The 16585-nt window shown below is 53.2% G+C and overlaps 3 protein-coding genes across 5 annotated transcripts in view; 2 read left to right on the plus strand and 1 right to left on the minus strand.

Annotated features, from left to right (window-relative positions):
• The window catches only part of LOC113990000 (fibronectin type-III domain-containing protein 3a-like), a 39904-nt gene extending 34128 nt beyond the window's left edge, over positions 1 to 5776 (plus strand). Inside the window, exons 21-27 of the mRNA XM_027725015.2 lie at positions 328 to 441; positions 972 to 1121; positions 1459 to 1739; positions 2250 to 2462; positions 3034 to 3200; positions 3889 to 4010; positions 4555 to 5776. Coding sequence (XP_027580816.2) covers positions 328 to 441; positions 972 to 1121; positions 1459 to 1739; positions 2250 to 2462; positions 3034 to 3200; positions 3889 to 4010; positions 4555 to 4872 — 1365 coding nt within the window. The 3' untranslated portion in view covers positions 4873 to 5776. The remainder of the gene's footprint in view (positions 1 to 327; positions 442 to 971; positions 1122 to 1458; positions 1740 to 2249; positions 2463 to 3033; positions 3201 to 3888; positions 4011 to 4554) is intronic.
• Positions 5777 to 10363: 4587 nt separating this feature from the next.
• Positions 10364 to 13642, plus strand: LOC113990437 (transcription initiation factor TFIID subunit 9). Of its 2 annotated transcripts, XM_027725885.2 has the most exons (7): positions 10364 to 10432; positions 10512 to 10593; positions 11084 to 11220; positions 11335 to 11469; positions 12152 to 12233; positions 12775 to 12888; positions 13383 to 13642. In XM_027725885.2, the coding sequence occupies exons 1-7, from the start codon at positions 10382 to 10384 to the stop codon at positions 13544 to 13546; spliced, it is 765 nt and encodes a 254-aa protein (XP_027581686.1). In that variant the 5' UTR covers positions 10364 to 10381; the 3' UTR covers positions 13547 to 13642. The 2 variants fall into 2 exon arrangements, with proteins under 2 accessions (XP_027581686.1, XP_039234099.1); XM_039378165.1 differs by having other exon boundaries at positions 12775 to 13455.
• Positions 12422 to 16467, minus strand: PDZD11 (PDZ domain containing 11). 2 transcript variants are annotated; one of them, XM_027725906.2, is made up of 6 exons: positions 16328 to 16438; positions 16145 to 16228; positions 15518 to 15574; positions 15210 to 15308; positions 15033 to 15093; positions 12422 to 14439 (listed from the first exon to the last, which is right to left on the minus strand). In XM_027725906.2, the coding sequence occupies exons 1-6, from the start codon at positions 16412 to 16414 to the stop codon at positions 14405 to 14407; spliced, it is 423 nt and encodes a 140-aa protein (XP_027581707.1). In that variant the 5' UTR covers positions 16415 to 16438; the 3' UTR covers positions 12422 to 14404. The 2 variants fall into 2 exon arrangements, with proteins under 2 accessions (XP_027581707.1, XP_039234100.1); XM_039378166.1 differs by lacking the exons at positions 12422 to 14439; positions 15033 to 15093 and having other exon boundaries at positions 15288 to 15574; positions 16328 to 16467.
• Positions 16468 to 16585: the final 118 nt, after the last annotated feature.

Raw genomic sequence — 16585 nt, forward strand, 5'->3', positions numbered from 1 at the left:
ATGCCAGGTTGGAAAAAAGGGTGGGAGAAATGTTGGTTGCATAAAAGTCTTTGTGAAGCAGTCCCCAGCTGCTTCTGGAAGCCAGATCCTGGCTGAGGGAGGGAGGAGTTACACAACCCTGGAGTGGGAGGATCTCAGATTGCTGTGGGAATGGGGCCAGCTTAGAGTAAACTACCTGCAAGGGATCTTCAGTGGTGCTGGGGAACTGAGCACTGGGCTCTGCTATCTATTGCTCTGTCAAGTTAAAAATGATTTGTTTTCTTCACTTGCACATCAGTTCCTGCTCTGGTGCTGTTGCTGTGTTCATGCAGTTGTGTTTCCCTGCAGTTTGGCCCCTACTCTGACAAGGCAGAGCTCTCCACTGCTCCGGGCCCCCCCGAGCAGTGCTGCAAACCCCTGATAACCTGTAAGAGTGCAACTTGTGCTGTGGTTTCCTGGGAGGTAGGTGTTGGTGGCTCTCAGTAACCCCCAGATTGGTGTTTGGCTTTTAGAGTTGTAGTGACATGTGTGTGGTACACAGAAATGGGAGAAATAACATATGTAGAGCTGGAATATTTTAAGCCCAGTTCTTTATAGATGTTTATGTTGGGTTTGTAAACTTGGTTTGAGTTACTAATTTCAGTCTTAACTGGACAAATTGGGTGACATTTAATCCTTCTCATGTTATGGTAACTAATATGTAATAGATTAGTTCATCTAATTGGTGAGAGACTGTGAGTGAATGAAAACTGTGGTCTGAACTGTGGTGGTGTTACAGCCACGTGTCACCTTTTAACAAGCTGAACTTAAAATCCCTGGGAAGAGACCTCAGGTTTCAATCCCAGTGCTTCCAGAGGTTGGACTTGGTGGTCTTGGAGGTGTTTTCCAACCTTAACAGTTCTGTGTCTCTGCTCAGTGTAGCAGTAGATCCCATCTGTGTGGTGAATGTGTAAGTACAACAGCTGAACTGAATTTCTCCTCTAACCCCACAGAGCCCGGCGTGCAACGGGGCAGAAATCATGGAATACAGGCTGGACTGGGGCCAGGTGGAAGGATCCATGCACATCATCTACACTGGCCCTTGCCAGAGCTATGAAGTCAAAGGGCTCACACCTGCAACCACCTATTACTGCAGGGTACAGGTAGGAAAAGCCTTTTGCTGTCACTGAGCACACCGTCGAGTTCTTGCAGTTTGGAGAAAAACCAGCTAGAGAGGAATAAAGTCATGTGCTGTCACCTAGGAGGTAACTGGGAAAAATAGTTCCCCTTCTCCCCCAGTCCCTCCTAATTCCCTGTATCTAGAAGAGAGGTCAGACCCAGTGTGCCATGAAATCCAGACACTTTGCTGTGTTTCCATTTTATTCGGGAGATATTCCATTCTCTTCCATGCTGCTTTAAGAACACATGGAAAGGTGTGATAGATGTGACTGCCTGGGTAGAAAAGAGCTTTGGTGAACTGTCCCTGGTGTGTTTTTTCAGGCTGTGAACGTGGCTGGAGTGGGGCTCTTTGGGGAGACCAGCGTGGTGACCACCCCGCCGTCGGTGCCCGCAGCCGTGGCCGTGCTGCACCTCCTGGAGGAGGAGCAGATGGAGATCTCCGCTCCCTTCTCCACGTGCCTTGCAATCCAGTGGGAAGAGCCCTGCTGCCACGGGGCTGAGATCACAGGGTACAACATAGAGTATGGGGAAAAGCAGCTGGTCACTGTGGGGAGGAACACAACTCATGTCCTGGAGAATCTGCTGCCTGACACTCTGTACAGGTAATAACTGGTTTATTTTGAAACCACACTGGTAGGATTTCAAAGAATAGCTTTGAGGGTAGTGCTGTAAATGTTTAGAGCAGTTTTTCATTCAGCTGACGGACTATTTGCCTAATTCACCCTGCAGCCCCAAAAAATCACCCCAAAATTGTCCTATCCAGACTCAAAGCATGATATTGGCAGGAGTTAGATCGTGGTGTTAAATTCACATTCTGTCTCAAAGCCAAGGCCTAGTTCTGAGATTTCTGGGGTTAGAATTTTTCATTGTGAAGCATATAAAGGGATAAGCAGGTGTGTGGCCAAAGAAGGATGGATGGACAGGTCAGTAAGTGTTCCTGTGTCACGTGTTCAGTCTTGGTTAAAGCTGAGTTCAGATTAGGGGTCTGCAGTTTTAATTTCTGACTGCATTTTAATTGCTTTATTGTATGCAGTTATTTTCTGTACCTTTTAACTCTTGCTTTATTACCCAGCATTTTTCCTGACCACATAGCTGCTCTCTCCCATTCCCAGAATCAGAATACAGGCCATAAACAGCCTTGGAGTCGGTCCTTTCAGTCATTCCATGAAAGCCAAAACCAAACCACTACCTCCTGACCCTCCTCATCTGGAATGTGTGGTCTTCAGCTACCAGAGCCTTAAACTCAAATGGGGAGAAGGGCCCAGCAGAGCTTTAATTACCAACCCTACACAGTTCAACTTGCAGATGGAGGACAGGTTTGGCAGGTAAGTTCTTGTTGATTTACTACTTCATGTCAAGTTTTTAAGGTATTTTAGGTATTTTCCCTTCTGCTTGCACTAGTGAGTCACTTGGGCATCCCAGAGTTTTCCCCTTAGTTTGCAGCTTTGCATCCCATCTTTCAACCAGAAATGCTGTCAAATAACTTGCATTTCTGCAATACCTTGCACTTCTATTTGTTTTTTTAACAGTAAATACTATTTACTATTTGAATAATAAACATCTTGCCATTATCCTGTGTTGGCAGGGGTTTTATTTTTTGGATATTCTAAAACGAAGTGCAGTTTGCATAAAAGAAACACAGAGTGGCCAGCTGTTCTTTAACTTGAAATTTCAATTTATTTGGTACATTCAAGGGTTCTTCTCTTGATTCAGAGCAGGAGTTGGGTCCTGCAGCCTCAGTGGGATGGCCAGTGTGCACATGGGGAGAAACCTGGGACACCGAGTGTGGTGTCACCTCCTTGTCCTTAAGTTAAAACAAGTGTTCCACTTCTGATACTGAGCTAGACGTTTGTGATTGCTGAGTAACTGAACTGTGTGTGTTCTCTGTGTTTCCAGGTTTGTTACAGTTTATAATGGTCCCTGTCACACCTACAAGGTACAGAGGCTCAGTGAATCCACTACGTACTATTTCCGGATCCAGGCCTACAACGACGCTGGAGAGGGAGGGTTTTCCCAAGTTTACGCTTTCACTACAACTAAATCTCCACCTGCATCTCTTAAAGGTGAGCTGACCCTGCCCCAGGAACCTCTGCAAGCCACTTCTGTGCAAGATTCCTACAGCCTGACACTGCCCAGCCCAGAGTGTTTCCAGGGCCTTGAGGGACAGAGAATGGGAACTGGTTGTGAGGGGCTTTGTGGGTGTGAGAAGGGCTCCTGCACTGCAGCTCTTCCGCCCCTGAACTAAGCATTCCAACCTTTTTTCAATTGGAAAGACATTTTTCAGGGTTACCCATCATTTGGTGTAAGTTACAAGAGCGTGTAGCAAATGAGAGCACAAATAATTCCTCTGGTCTTCGCTTTCTTACTTGAACCTCAAAGGTTCTTGGTAAAGTCATTCTGAAGATCAGAGTGCTGAGGGCCTGCAGGAAAATTAATTGACTGAACCATGTTTATAACATGTAATTTCACCTCTGGGCATGGACAGAAATGCTGGTTTCTGTAGTGATTTGAAAGTGCTGCTCCTCCCTACAAGCATTAGGCATCTGTCAGCTCTAAAAGACAGACAAGTGTAACTCAGTGATCATTTTTTAAGCTTATGTCATGAAATAGAAGAAAAAGAAATAAACAAACAAATCTTAATTGCTTAAAATTATTGGAATGAGTTACCTCTAAGGATAACGGTTCTACATTTATAGAAACCATTGTTCTTTTTCTCTGAAAACACCAACAAATCCCTTTATTTTCCCGCAGCACCCAAAGCGAATCAGCTGGAAGAAAACACTTACGAAATCACGTGGGAGCCTCTCCAGCCAATGAAAGGAGATTCCATTGTTTACATCCTTCAGCTTGCTGCTGGCAGAGAGTTTGATCAGGTACCTTCTGTGCAACATCAGGAACTTGAGGGGTTTTTACTTGGAAAAATTATTACAAACAAAAAGATGTGACTATTTCTAGTGGAAGGTGTTCCTTATGGCAGTTACAACTTCCTTGTGAGGGGCAGAGGAGGGGCAGGACTGAGCTCTGCTCTGGGGGGACCAGGGACAGGACCCCAGGGAATGGCTGGAGCTGTGTCAGGGCAGGCTCAGGTTGGATCTCAGCAAAAGGTTCTTCCCCCAGAGGCTGGTTGGGCACTGACCAGGCTCCCCAGGGCAGTGGGCACAGCCCCAAGGCTGCCAGAGCTCCAGGAGGGTTTGGCTGATCCTCTGGATGTGCTCATGGAGTGACTCCTGGGGATGGGCCTGAGGAGGGCTGAGCGTTGGACCGGATGATCCTTGTGGGTCCCTTCCAGCCCAGCACATTCTGTGATGCTGTGACTCCAGGAGGTGCCCAGCACTGCACACCCCTGTGAGGAGGAGCAGGAGGTCCCGGTGCAGCGTGTGGGGTGGCTCCTGTGTGATTGTCCCGTGTCCCCCCCAGGTGTACAAGGGCCCCGAGACGTCGTTCCGGCTGCCGGGGGTGCAGTCGAACTGTGAGTACCGAGTGCGGGTCTGCGCCGGGCGGCAGAGCCAGGACCCCGCGGGCCCCCCGGAGCTGCTGGGCCCCTACAGCCCCAGCACGGTGTTCTCGGCGCAGCGGCAGGAGCAGGGCCCCCCCTGCCCCGCCGCCGGGCCGGAGCTGGCGCAGAGCGGGAAGCGGCTGCGCGAGGAGCGGCTCATCGCCATCGTGCTGCTCTGCGGCTTCGCCGTCGTCGCCATCCTCTTCGCCGTCGTCATCCAGTACTTCGTCATCAAGTAGGGCTGGGCCCGGCCCTGCTCAGCCCTTTGTACAGAAGCTCTTTCGGGTATTTATGGTTAGTCCTAATGAAAATCCTAGCTGGGAACGGCCCCGTGCGTTCCCGCCCTGCTGCTGGCTGCCACTGAGGCTGGGTTGGCAGATCCTTTCCGAATGCTGAGCGCACGTTTCTTGTAGAAAGGGTGATTCTGGGTCCTCTGCAATCAGGGTGAGCTGTCAGAGAACAGCACTAAACTGCCTTACGGTGCACGCTGGGGGTGTGCACCCTCCTCCTCTCTCCCGATTCCAGCCACTCGGAGAGGGAAGGCATTGCTAGAACAGTCCTTTGCCAGCACCACCAGAGCAGCGGGAGGCGATCGCTGTTCCATCAGGTTTTGTTGTAGTTGATATCCATGAAATCCAGCAGCACAAGTGCTTGAGCTTAGAGCAGAACTGCAGAGCCTACTAGAGCATACCACATTTACTAGACTGTAGAAGGAAAGCAGAATATTGACTTAGTGATATTACTACTTTACAGTTATTTTAATATTTGGGGTTCAGTAATAATCATTTCAAGTGTTGGAGTAGAGGGTGCCAGTTTTTTAGAGTTTTAATCCAAATCAATGCCAGCTGGAGCGTGAGCAGGACACGGAGGAAAGGCCCCTGTTGTGACCGGAACGTTCCTGCTGTCCTGAGCAGCTTTGGCCCAATCCACATTTCACTCTCAGTGCCTGAGAGAAAAGTAATTCCCTGTGCAGCGTGCTCAGAACAGCACAGGTGTTGTTGTCTTCAAGGAGAAAGAGTGCATTTATGATAAATGTTACACTATTTGGCTCAAACTGAGCAATTTTTGTACTATTATTAACCTGAAAAATAAAAAGTTCAGCCTGCTTTTGGGTGCCCTTCTAACTTAACCCCAACGATCAAATTGTACATGAGAGAGCTCTTTTTAGATAACATTTATACAATGTTTTAAACGACTTGCTATCGCAGTGGTAGCAGCTTCACATTCCATGGTTTTCCTGTTGGGAATGTTCAGCCTGCTATGAACTTGTCTGAAACTCGTCCTGGTTGGCTGGGGGATATTTTTGTGGACACTGTGCACTACATTTGACTGTTGTGTTCCATCTGCTTGTGAATCCCTGAGGAGGAGCCTCACAGCTCCTGGCTCCGTTGGGTAAAGGTCTTGAAAGCTGGAACTCACAAATTCCCGATGTTTCAGGATGGGTCTTGCCAACAGCATTTGGAATATGCCACAGAAAGGTGGATTTAGGGTGTTTTGCAAAGTCTGTGGCTCCACTTTGTACATCAGAGCGATGCACTTGTACGTGGGAGGGTGGATGTGACAGAGCTACAGGCGCCGTGTTTCCAGTCATGAATTCACCACCTTGAGGGTCTTTCTCCTACGGCAGTTGAGGAATAATGTCGTGTTAGTTTGAGGCATTGTGTTGTATTTCAGATGTGGAAAACCTAAATTATGGCCTAGTAATGCTTAATCCTCTTCACAGTAGATTTATGGTGCAATCTGAAATTAATCTTTTCAAAACGTACTCTTCATTTTGTACTCTATTTATTTTGATTAAAAGTCCTGGAAAAAAAAAAGTATGTTTGAATGTATTGTTCTACTTGTAGCAGAACTTTAAGTTAATCATTTATTATATCATAGAAATCTCTCCCTCCAGTGTCGGAAAGAGTTTTATACAGATATTAGTCTTTAGTTTGCAGAAGAGTTTACAATCTGTCTTTATTTTCCTCATAGCCTCCCTTTAGCAGATAAACTGATAAAAAAACCCAGATAAACTGCCTTCAGAAATCTCTGTTGCCAAAGGGTTATTTCTTAACTCCTTGAACCAACTCGTAGAGGGTTATTTGGCAATAATACTCCTGATCATTTAAAAGAGAAATTAGGAATGCAGAGTAAATACTAACAAGTCATGACTGCTAAAAACAAAATCCTTTTGTAATTGCCACAGAATACTCATAATTCCAGAAACAACTGGGATTTATACTGCAATACGGATTTTTCCATCAGCTGTTGTCCATTCCAGAAGGATGTACCCTCGTGGCATTAATGTTTTTAGGTATCTTCAGTTTTCTTGTATTGTCATTTTTGAGGTATCTCAAACGTATGTTAAAGCTGCCATGCATTGTATTACTAAATTGTAACTATCAAATAGATAATATATTTAATACAGCCAATAAATAATACAAATGTATTCAAATTTGACTCCGGGCTCCTGTGGTTTTGTGGGTTTTAGTCTCGTTTGTGTCATGTGGAATTTGAGGTGAAGGAACGTGCTCAGTGGCATTAGGAGCTGAAATAACTTTTCTTCTGTAAAGACTTTTTTATTTGTGGGACCCTTGGAATATCACTGTCCTTTTCCTGCCCCGGAGCTGTGTCAGCAGGGACCAAGCCGTGGGAATTCCTGAACCGCTTTGTGTGAGGTCAGGATGGTGCTGGGACAGACCTGAGGGTTGAGCAGTGACTTGACCTTTAGGAAGAAGGGAATGTGTTCATAATCCCACAAAATGAGGAATTCCTTGCCATTTTCTTTTCCAGCACTTTACAGGTTGCTTTCCATCCACTTGAGAGAGCAGAGAGCTGGCCTGGCTTAACCTGCACTGCACCTCTTGGCTCCTGTGGGAAGGAAGGGACGTGAGTTCTGTTTCCCAGGTTTGTGAGTAACAGAAAGGTCCTGAAAACCAGACAAATCTCTTCCCAGGAGCTTGGTGAGGAGGAGAGGATGGGAGGGGCTTTATTTGACCACCAGTCTTGCAAATGAGACAGTCGGACACTCAGCCTGGATTTACTTTCCACTTGAGAAAAGATCAGGGATGACGAGCTGGGAAGTGCCAGGAGGGGGGAGATGAGGGTGATGGGGGCCAGTGTGAGGGAAAACCCACGGGAAGGCTCTGGGAGGCTGGAATTACAGCCAGAGGGACAGGGACACCCTGCAGAAGGATGTGCCCATCCACAGTCCTCAGGAATTCCTCCATAACCCGGGAATGGGGTGCTGGCAGAAGTGAGAGGGGTATCAGGTACAACACAAACCTCCCCCGTCCTCCTCAGAGCTCAGCTCTTGCAGCTTCTCTACTCTGAAGGGCTGTTCAAAAGCCAGAGTTTTTTGGAGCCAAATAGTGTGGGATTTGGGCTGGAAAGGTCAGTGCTGAGCACAGTCACTGCATTGTCCGGCACATCCCAGTTCTGACGTTGTGGAGATTCCTGCTGCCCTTTCCAACAGGCAGAAGCACTGGCTGTGGGTGTTTATTCAGGGGATTTAAGCACTTGGACACCTCTAAACAAGAAAAGCTGTGTGTGTGCCATGGTTCTGCTTGGCTGCACCTTAAACACCTCCTGTCTGTGAAGAAATTCCCAGTTAAATTTCGTGGGATCACAGGCTGGTTTGGGTCGGAACAGACATTAAAGCCCATCTCGTTCCACTCCACCCCCTGCCATGGGCAGGGACACCTTCCACTAGACCAGGTTGCTCAGAGCTCCGTCCAGCCTGGCCTTGGACACTTGCAGGGATTTAAAATTTGTGGGATTTAAATCCTGCATGCACCCTGAGCAGAGCCGTGCCTGGCATGTGCTCGCCCGGGCTGTGCTCCGGATTTCTCGGGGCAGATAATTCCCAACTGGCAGACACTGCCTGGGATGAACGACCCCGGCTCGGTGGTGGCAGATGGAGGAGTCAGAGCCCGGCCGGGACATGCCATGACCCCATTTCCTGTTTTCCAGTGCTGAAAACAAGCCCAGTGTCTGAGTGAAGAGGAAGGGTGGATGCTCTTCCATTGGAGCAATGCTCAGTGCCCACAGAATGCAGAATTCAGACATTTATCCTGGAGAAAAGGAGGCTCAGGGGGGACCTTCTTGCTCTCTGCAACTCCCTGACAGAAGGGGGGAGCTGGGGGGGGGTCGGGCTCTGCTCCCAGGGAACAAGGGACAGGAGGAGAGGGAACAGGCTCAAGCTGTGCCAGGGGAGGGTCAGGTTGGACATCAGGAGGAATTTCTTCATGGAAAGGGTGGTGGGGCACTGGAAGGGGCTGCCCAGGGAGGTTTGGAGTCCCCACCCCTGGAGGTGTCCAAGGAAGGACTGGCTGTGGCACTCAGTGCTCTGGGCTGGGGGACAAGGTGGGCAGGAAGGTGTTTGTGGCCTTGAGGACAACTGTCTCCTCTGTGGAAGGTGGCTCTCCGTGTCTCCTCCTCACTGCTGGTTTCCCACATAAATCCTGCAGGTAGCTCCTGGTCGTTCTTCCCAGCCTGGAATATCACCTGTGGGTGGGTGGGGAAGGTTTCCCAGCATGGATCCAGGGGGTTTTGGGGGTAAATCCAGAGTCCCACTGCAGTTCAAACATCATTTTCTCTCCTGCCTCAGGAACAAATGGAGTGAGAGCCATAGCCCCATGTGCCAAGTTCCAGCCTGACCCAGAGCCCGCGGTGGAAGAGCTCCCCCACCACTTCCCTAGAACAAGGGAAAAAAAGTGGATTTTGTTTGTTGTCTAAGGTCAGTGTCTGGAATTCCTCCTCCCTCCTCCTCGCAGGATGTTTTTGTGTAACGCTCTGACTCATGGAAGTCAAATGACTTGGCCTCGGAGCTGCGGTGCTCCGGCCAAGCTCCTCGGCTCAGGAATTCTGTGCCTGCCCCTCATGCTGGGTGAGGGTTTTCCAGCCCCTGCAGGCACTGCCGGAGCCACGGGGCTGCTCCTGCCCCCCAGCAAGGTGAGCCCAGCACCCTCAGCACCCCCAAAGTTTTGGGATGTGTTTCCATCCAAGTTGGCTGATCCAGGTGCTGGACACCTTCCTGGGTGGGGATGGGGAGCAGATGGAATGTAGCAGCTGCTGGGACGTTCTGCAGTGAGGTACAAGGTGGAGCAGAGGGAGCTGCTGTTCCTTTCCCCCTCTCTCCGGGGAAGCTCAGTGGGAGTCCCTGGGACATCCTCGTCCTCCAGCCCTTGCTTCAGTTGGACCATCCCAGGCAGTAACAACATGTTGCAACTGCTCCTGGAATGCTGCTGATCCCTGTCTGGCAAAATCTCAAGAAAACTTTATCTTTGGTTCTGTTTTGTCTCTGAAAGGGAGAAACTTTGATGAGACCCGCATGGAACATGCTCTACATGACTTTCAAATCCATCCAGCTGCCACGAAAACAAGATGGAAAAAGCTTTTAAATTTGCTTCCTAAGTGGAACCAGTTATTTTCAGAGCAGTGGAAATACACAGGAACACACTTTCTGTTTTTATCTAGCCCTGGGAATGCCAGCAATTTAAAAAGTGGCTTCAAAGCCAGTAATAAAGTAACAAAACATCCCCTCCTGCTGGACCACGGGGCAGACGGGGGCACTGGGCTGTCTGAAGCAGGGGGGACAGGGGACGGATCCCTGGATCCACCACATTTGTTCTGTGCATCACTTGGTCTCCGGGAATATTTATATTACAAGGAATTTCTGCCCCGCCATGCAGCGTCTCCATGGCAACCGAGCCCTCGCGGCCGCCGTAGCCCGCGCGCCGCTCGGCGGTCACGTGAGCGGGAGCGATGGAGGCGGCCAAGATGGCGTCCCCCAAGAGCGCCCCCAAAGACGCGCAGGTACCGCGGGCACAGGGCACGGGGGCAGCGGGGCGGCGGGGGCTTCCCGCGGCTGAGCCGTGCCCCTCTCCCCCCGCAGGTGATGGCGCAGATCCTCAAGGACATGGGCATCACTGAGTACGAGCCGCGCGTCATCAACCAGATGCTGGAGTTCGCCTACAGTGAGCGGGGCCGGGGCCGGAGGGGCGCGGGGAAAGGCCGGGGGGAGCAGGGCAGTGCTGTATCCGTGTTCCCTTGGGGGTTTCCCGTCTCAGACTTTAACCACTGGGCTCGGTAGTCGCGGAGATCTTTTCCAACCTTAATTCTGGGATTCTTTGAAAGTAATCACAGAGTCACAAAGCCCAGGGTGGTTTGGGTCAGAAGGGACTTTAAAACCCACCCAGTCCCACCCCCTGCCATGGGCAGGGACACCTTCCACCAGCCCAGGTTGCTCCAAGCCCCGTCCAACCTGGCCTTGGACACTTCCAGGGATGGGACAGCCACAGCTTCTCTGGGCAACCTGTGCCAGGGCCTCCCCACCCTCCCAGCCAACAATTCCTTCCCAATATTCCATCAAACCCTGCCCTGGCAGTGTGAGCAATAACCCTGCAGGGAGTCGTATTTCCAGTGCCAGGGCTGGGAGGGAAGGGTTGAACTGAGCTGTCCCCCCAGGGTACGTGACCACCATCCTGGAGGATGCCAAGATCTACTCGAGCCACGCCAAGAAGTCAAGCGTGGATGCGGACGACGTGCGCCTGGCGATCCAGTGCAGGACAGACCAGTCCTTCACCTCCCCCCCGCCCAGAGACGTGAGTGCAGCCCCCCTGCTGCCCCCACAGCCCCCCTGCTGCCCCCACACCCCCCTGCTGCCCCCGGGGCAGGGGAGGGGGCAGGAGGGACGTGGGCCTGTCATGTGTCTGCAGTTCCTGCTGGACATCGCCCGCCAGAAGAACCAGACGCCGCTGCCCCTCATCAAACCCTACTCGGGGCCGCGGCTGCCCCCCGACAGGTACTGCCTGACCGCCCCCAACTACAGGCTCAAGGCCCTGCAGAAGAAGGTGAGGGCTCTGGGAATGGGGAATCTGGGGATGCTCCTCCTGGGGTGGCAGCAGTGGGGTTGGGATGATGGTTTTCCACACCTCTGGAAGGCACTTGTGGGCAGGTGTTGAGCTGGGCTCGTCACTGGGTGTTTGGAACCATCAGTGGGTGTTTGGAACCATCAAGTGAATATTTAGGACCATCAGTGCCCTCTGTCTCCAGCCTGCATTTGCAAATATTATTATGGCCAGTTAATCTGAAATGCAAAATGTGTTATAAAATCCATCTGGGAGTTTTGTAGCATTTAAGCAGTATCACAGAATCACTGAGGTTGGAAAAGACTTTCAAGATTCAGTCCAACCTGATCCCCACCTTGTCCCCCAGCCCAAGCACTGAGTGCCATGTCCAGTCCTTCCGTGGACACCTCCAGGGATGAGGACTCCACCACCTCCCTGGGCAGCCCCTTCCAATGCCTGACCACCCCTCCCCTGAGGAAATTCCTCCTGATGTCCAGGAGGAACTGTCAGGTTGAACATCAGGTTGTCAAAGGCACAAGCCAGGCTTTGGTGTAGATATTAAGGGGTATTTTGTACTTCCATCTCAGTTTCTGCTTTAGAGGGAAAAGATTGACTTTGCTGGCAAACACTGTCTCAGTGTGGGGACTTCTTATTTATTCCCTGATTCCCTGGTTCTCTCCCCCAGGTCTCCTCCACAGCAGGCAGGATCACAGTCCCTCGCCTGAGCGTGGGTGCCGTGAGCAGCAGACCCAGCACTCCCACTCTGGGTAGGAAACAGCTCCAGGGGGGGGTTCCCACCTTCATTTTATGGAGGGAAAATAGAGAGGAATAATTTAAAGGACTTTTCAGCCACTGAGGGACTGTCAGTGGCCACCTGACCTTATACTGACAGCTAAATTAATTTAATCTCTATTATTACAGTGATCTTTGATACATATTGACATTACAAATTCACTGTATTTGCGATAAATTCTTTATTTAAGAGACTATTCAAGAAATTTACTGAAGTGTGAGGGTTTTTCCTCAGTGTCAGCGTGACACTGAACTAAACAGAACTGAAAAAGAGCCATTTCTAAAATGTTCACAGAACTGAGGGCTGAGCACATGCCCTTAGAAATAAGTGTGCATTTATAGCCTGGAATTGTGTGGGGCTGGAGGAAATGTGGGAAAAGGAGTCAGTATGTGGTTCTGTCTGGGAATCTGTGTCGGTGTGTCCCCGTGCATTCCCACAGGTTCCATTTTGGAAGCAGATTTAGGAGCGTCTGTTGATGTATTTTGATGGATTTTGAGGGTTGTGTTGGGTTCCAGGTACCCCCTCAGCCCAGACTGTGTCTGTGTCAGCCAAGGTGGGGGCCCCGGTGTCTCTGGCCGGGCAGCGCTTCACTGTCCAGATCCCATCCTCCCAACCTGCTGGGAAGTCAGGTATGGCTGGGATTGCCTTGGGGTTGGAGCACAGGGATAATCACAGGGTGCTTTGGGTTGGTAGGGGAAAAGCTCCTCCAGTCCCACTCCTGCCACAGGCAGGGACACCTTCACTGTCCCAGGTTGTTCCAACCTGGCCTGGACACTTCCAGGGATGGGGCAGCCACAGCTTCTCTGGGCAACCTCAAGTGGGAAGTAACCTCCCCTCTCCCTCATTCCAGTATCTTCCAGTGTCCATTCCCAGCACAGCAGTGACAGCCACAGAGCATCAGTGTCTCTCATGCCTTGGCTCCACCTCTGGGCTCTCACTCCTCTGTCCTCACCCCACAAGCATTTCCCCACCTTCTCCACTTCCATCTGGGGATCATTCCAGGGTTTTCAGCCTGGGATGTTCAGCCAGCACACTGCTTTATTGCCTTGGAAGTTGTTTCAGTGGGGAAGATCCCCTGTCCTTTTTCCAAGCTCTCACTAAATGATTCCCTTTGGTGCCACAGCCACCCCGACCACCCCGACCGTGCAGAACGTGCTGATCAACCCGTCCCTCATCGGCCCCAAGAACATCCTCATCACCACCAACATGGTGTCCCAGGGCACAGCCAGCGACCCCAACCCCCTCAAGAGGAAGCATGAGGATGAGGATGACTATGACACCTTGTGATGGGAACGGGGCCCTTCCCGGGACTCACAGGGGGTGGGAAGGCTCTGGCCAGGGGGGTGGGAATGTGGAAATAAAGTGGAGTGTGTTTGTAACCTGGCCCTTGTGTCCTGTGCACACCCCCCGTGTGATCTGTGGCAGGTGTTTTTGATCTGGTTTTTATCTCCAATCACAGCCCCTTTAGGAATGCCAGAGAATCCTCTGAGGATCACTCTTTTCCCCTGTTTGTCATCCATGTCCTGGTGTCCCTGACTGTCATTCCCATTGTCCCTTTCTTCCCACAGGAGCCAAACAATGCAGTGGAGGTTTCCAAACACCCCAGCCCTGTATCCCGGGGTCATTCCCAGCACAGAGGCACAAAGAGCCCAGTGCAGCCAGAGCTGGGCACTGAGTTTGGGTGGGTTTTACTCCCGGATCCCCCAGCAAACCCAGCAGAGCAGAGCAGAGGTGGCATAGAGGAGAAGGAGAGAATTCCATGGCATGAGAGAAGGGAACGGGGGATTTCTTGAAGGACAAGGCCCCTGCTTTGCTCAGGAGCCTCAGCCCCTCGTGCTTTTCCATCCCAACAAAGCTTCCAGGCCCAAGGGATCCAGAGCCAGCACAGCACTCACTCAAGTCCTGCTGAAGGAGGAGCAGGGATGGTGCTGGAGCAGCTCCCTCCAGGCCCCAGTTGCCAGCGGCTGTTCCAGCCCCACTCAGGAGCACAGGCTCAATCCCCTCCAGCCTCCAGCTGGGTGAGACTCTGGGCATCTCTCCAGGCAGGGCACAGCTGTGCCTCCAGTGGGAGCTGAGCGGGCTGGGCCATCTCGGGAGGTGGGAAAGCAGGAGAGGTTTGTGCAGGAGCCCCAGCAGAGCTCCCCGTTAGTGAACAGTCCGTTCCTTCTGCCGCTGGTAATCTGGGGGAGAGGCAGAGCCTGAGCAACGGGGGAGTCACCCCAGGGGCAGGAAAACACCTTCTGGCCACACCTGCCCAGGCAGAGGCAGAGCTCGGGCCCCTCTGCCTTTGCAATTGCACTTTTGCATGCCAGCCCCTCATTGACAGCAACAGTTTGTTTTCAACCCTCTCTTCCTCCACTCCATGTTTTCCTTTCAGAAAGAAACCTATTTGGCTTGACTTGATCTCTTTTCTTATCTCTTAAATCTCTGAACTTTATGGGAGCAGAAGCAGAACGTGGGAGTGAGCACAGACCTTCCCTTCACTCACCATTCCAGCATCCCTTAGGAGGGGCATCCACCACTGGCACTGGTGCCAGAGCTCATTCCTGTGTTATCCAAGGATAATCAGCTGCCTCTGGAGCTCTAAATTACCTTTGTCCTTCCCCACCTTCCCCCCTTCCAGCACGAGGTGGCTCAGTCCCGCTCCCCAAGTTTCCCTCATTGTCCTGAGGTGGTGCCTGATCCCAGATCCCGGTCTGTGCCCTGCCAGACTCGGGGGGAGGTGGCAGGGAGGGCTGGAAGGTGCTGCCCCCGGAGCCCCGGCCCCACTCACTGTAGGGGAAGTAGCGCACGCGCATCGTGATCTCCCGGGCCGTCTTCAGGATCTCCACGGCCTGGAAAACAAGGGCTGGGCAGGGCTGGGCAGGGCAGGGCCGGGCAGGGCAGGGCCTTCCCTGGCCCCGTGGGGAGGGGCTGGAAGGGCCTGGATGCCCCCCCTGCCCCAGCTCACCTTGCTGTGCTCGATGTCCTGGAAATCCACGTCGTTCACCGACAGCACCTGGTCCCCCTCCTGCAGCCCCGCCCTGTGCGCGTCTGAGTCGGGGATCACCTGGGCACAGGGATGGCACGGGCTGGGCACCGACCCTCCCACGGCACCCTCAGCACCCACGGGGCACCGGGCAGCACAGGGAGCAGGGAAGGCTCAGCCCCGGCAATTCCCGGGGCTGGGAAGGGACTGGGCAGTGCCACAGGAGGGGCTGAGTGTGGGAAACCCCAGCCTGAGCTGGATCCAGGGGGAACGGACAGGGATGGACACACCTTGGAGATGAAGATCCCCAGCTGGGAGGCTTTTCCTCCCCGGATGTTGAAGCCCAACTGTGGGAAAAACCAGCAGTAAATGGCAGACACCAGGGCCCTTCCCTTGGCCCAGGATCCTTCCCATTCCCAAGGCCCTTCCCTTGGCCCAGGATCCTTCCCATTCCCAAGGCCCTTCCCTTGGCCCAGGATCCTTCCCATTCCCAAGGCCCTTCCCTTGGCCCAGGACCCTTCCCATTCCCAAGGCCCTTCCCTTGGCCCAGGATCCTTCCCATTCCCACGACCCTTCCCATTCCCAGCTCCCTTCCCATTCCCAGCTCCCTTCCCATTCACAACTCCCGCCCCTCTCTCCCAGACGGATCCCGGTCTCTGGTCCCGTTCCCAGCAGCCCCAGCCCCTCTCTCCCACCTCCCGTTCCCGGAACCCCCCGCGGGGCCGCCGCTCCCGCCCCTCCGCAGCTCCCCCTCCCCAATATCCCGCCGGGAGCGATCCCTGCCCGTGCCCCCCGGCCCTGCCCCTTCCCGGCCCCGGGAATCCCGCGGGCCCGCCCTGCACGGGCCGGGTCGGGACCATCGCGGCTTCTGCGGGAACCGCGCCGGGACCGGCCCCCGGGCCCCCGCGGGCTCTCACCTGCGCCCCGGGCGGCTTCTGCAGGGCGATGGTGCGGGGCAGGAACCGCGTGAGCTCGTTGTTGTAGTCGGGGTGAAACACCCGCTGCGGGGACGCGCCAGCTCAGCCGGGGCCGGGCCGGGCCCCCGCCCGGGCGACCCCGCGGCCGCCCCCGGGCCGGCGCGGCCCCCCGAGCCCCCTCACCTCGTGCGGCGGGACCCAGGCGGGCGGGCTCTCGTAGGGCGGCAGGAAAACCACCGGGAAGTCGTCGTAGGGAGCGCGGGGCTCCATGGCCGCCGGCTCGGGCGGCGCGCACCGCGCGCCCATTGGCTGCGCCGGGCCGCGCCCGCCCCGGGGGACGCACCGGCCCGCCATTGGTCCGGCGCTCTGCCGGCCCCGCCGCTTCCTGCCGCTGTGATCGGCGATTGGCTGTGCCCCGCCCCTCGGTGAGGCCCCGCCCTG

This window comes from Pipra filicauda, unplaced genomic scaffold (genome assembly GCF_003945595.2).
Source record: "Pipra filicauda isolate LSUMZ 115617 unplaced genomic scaffold, ASM394559v2 scaffold9_size5747161_pilon, whole genome shotgun sequence".
Classification (NCBI taxonomy): domain Eukaryota; kingdom Metazoa; phylum Chordata; class Aves; order Passeriformes; family Pipridae; genus Pipra; species Pipra filicauda.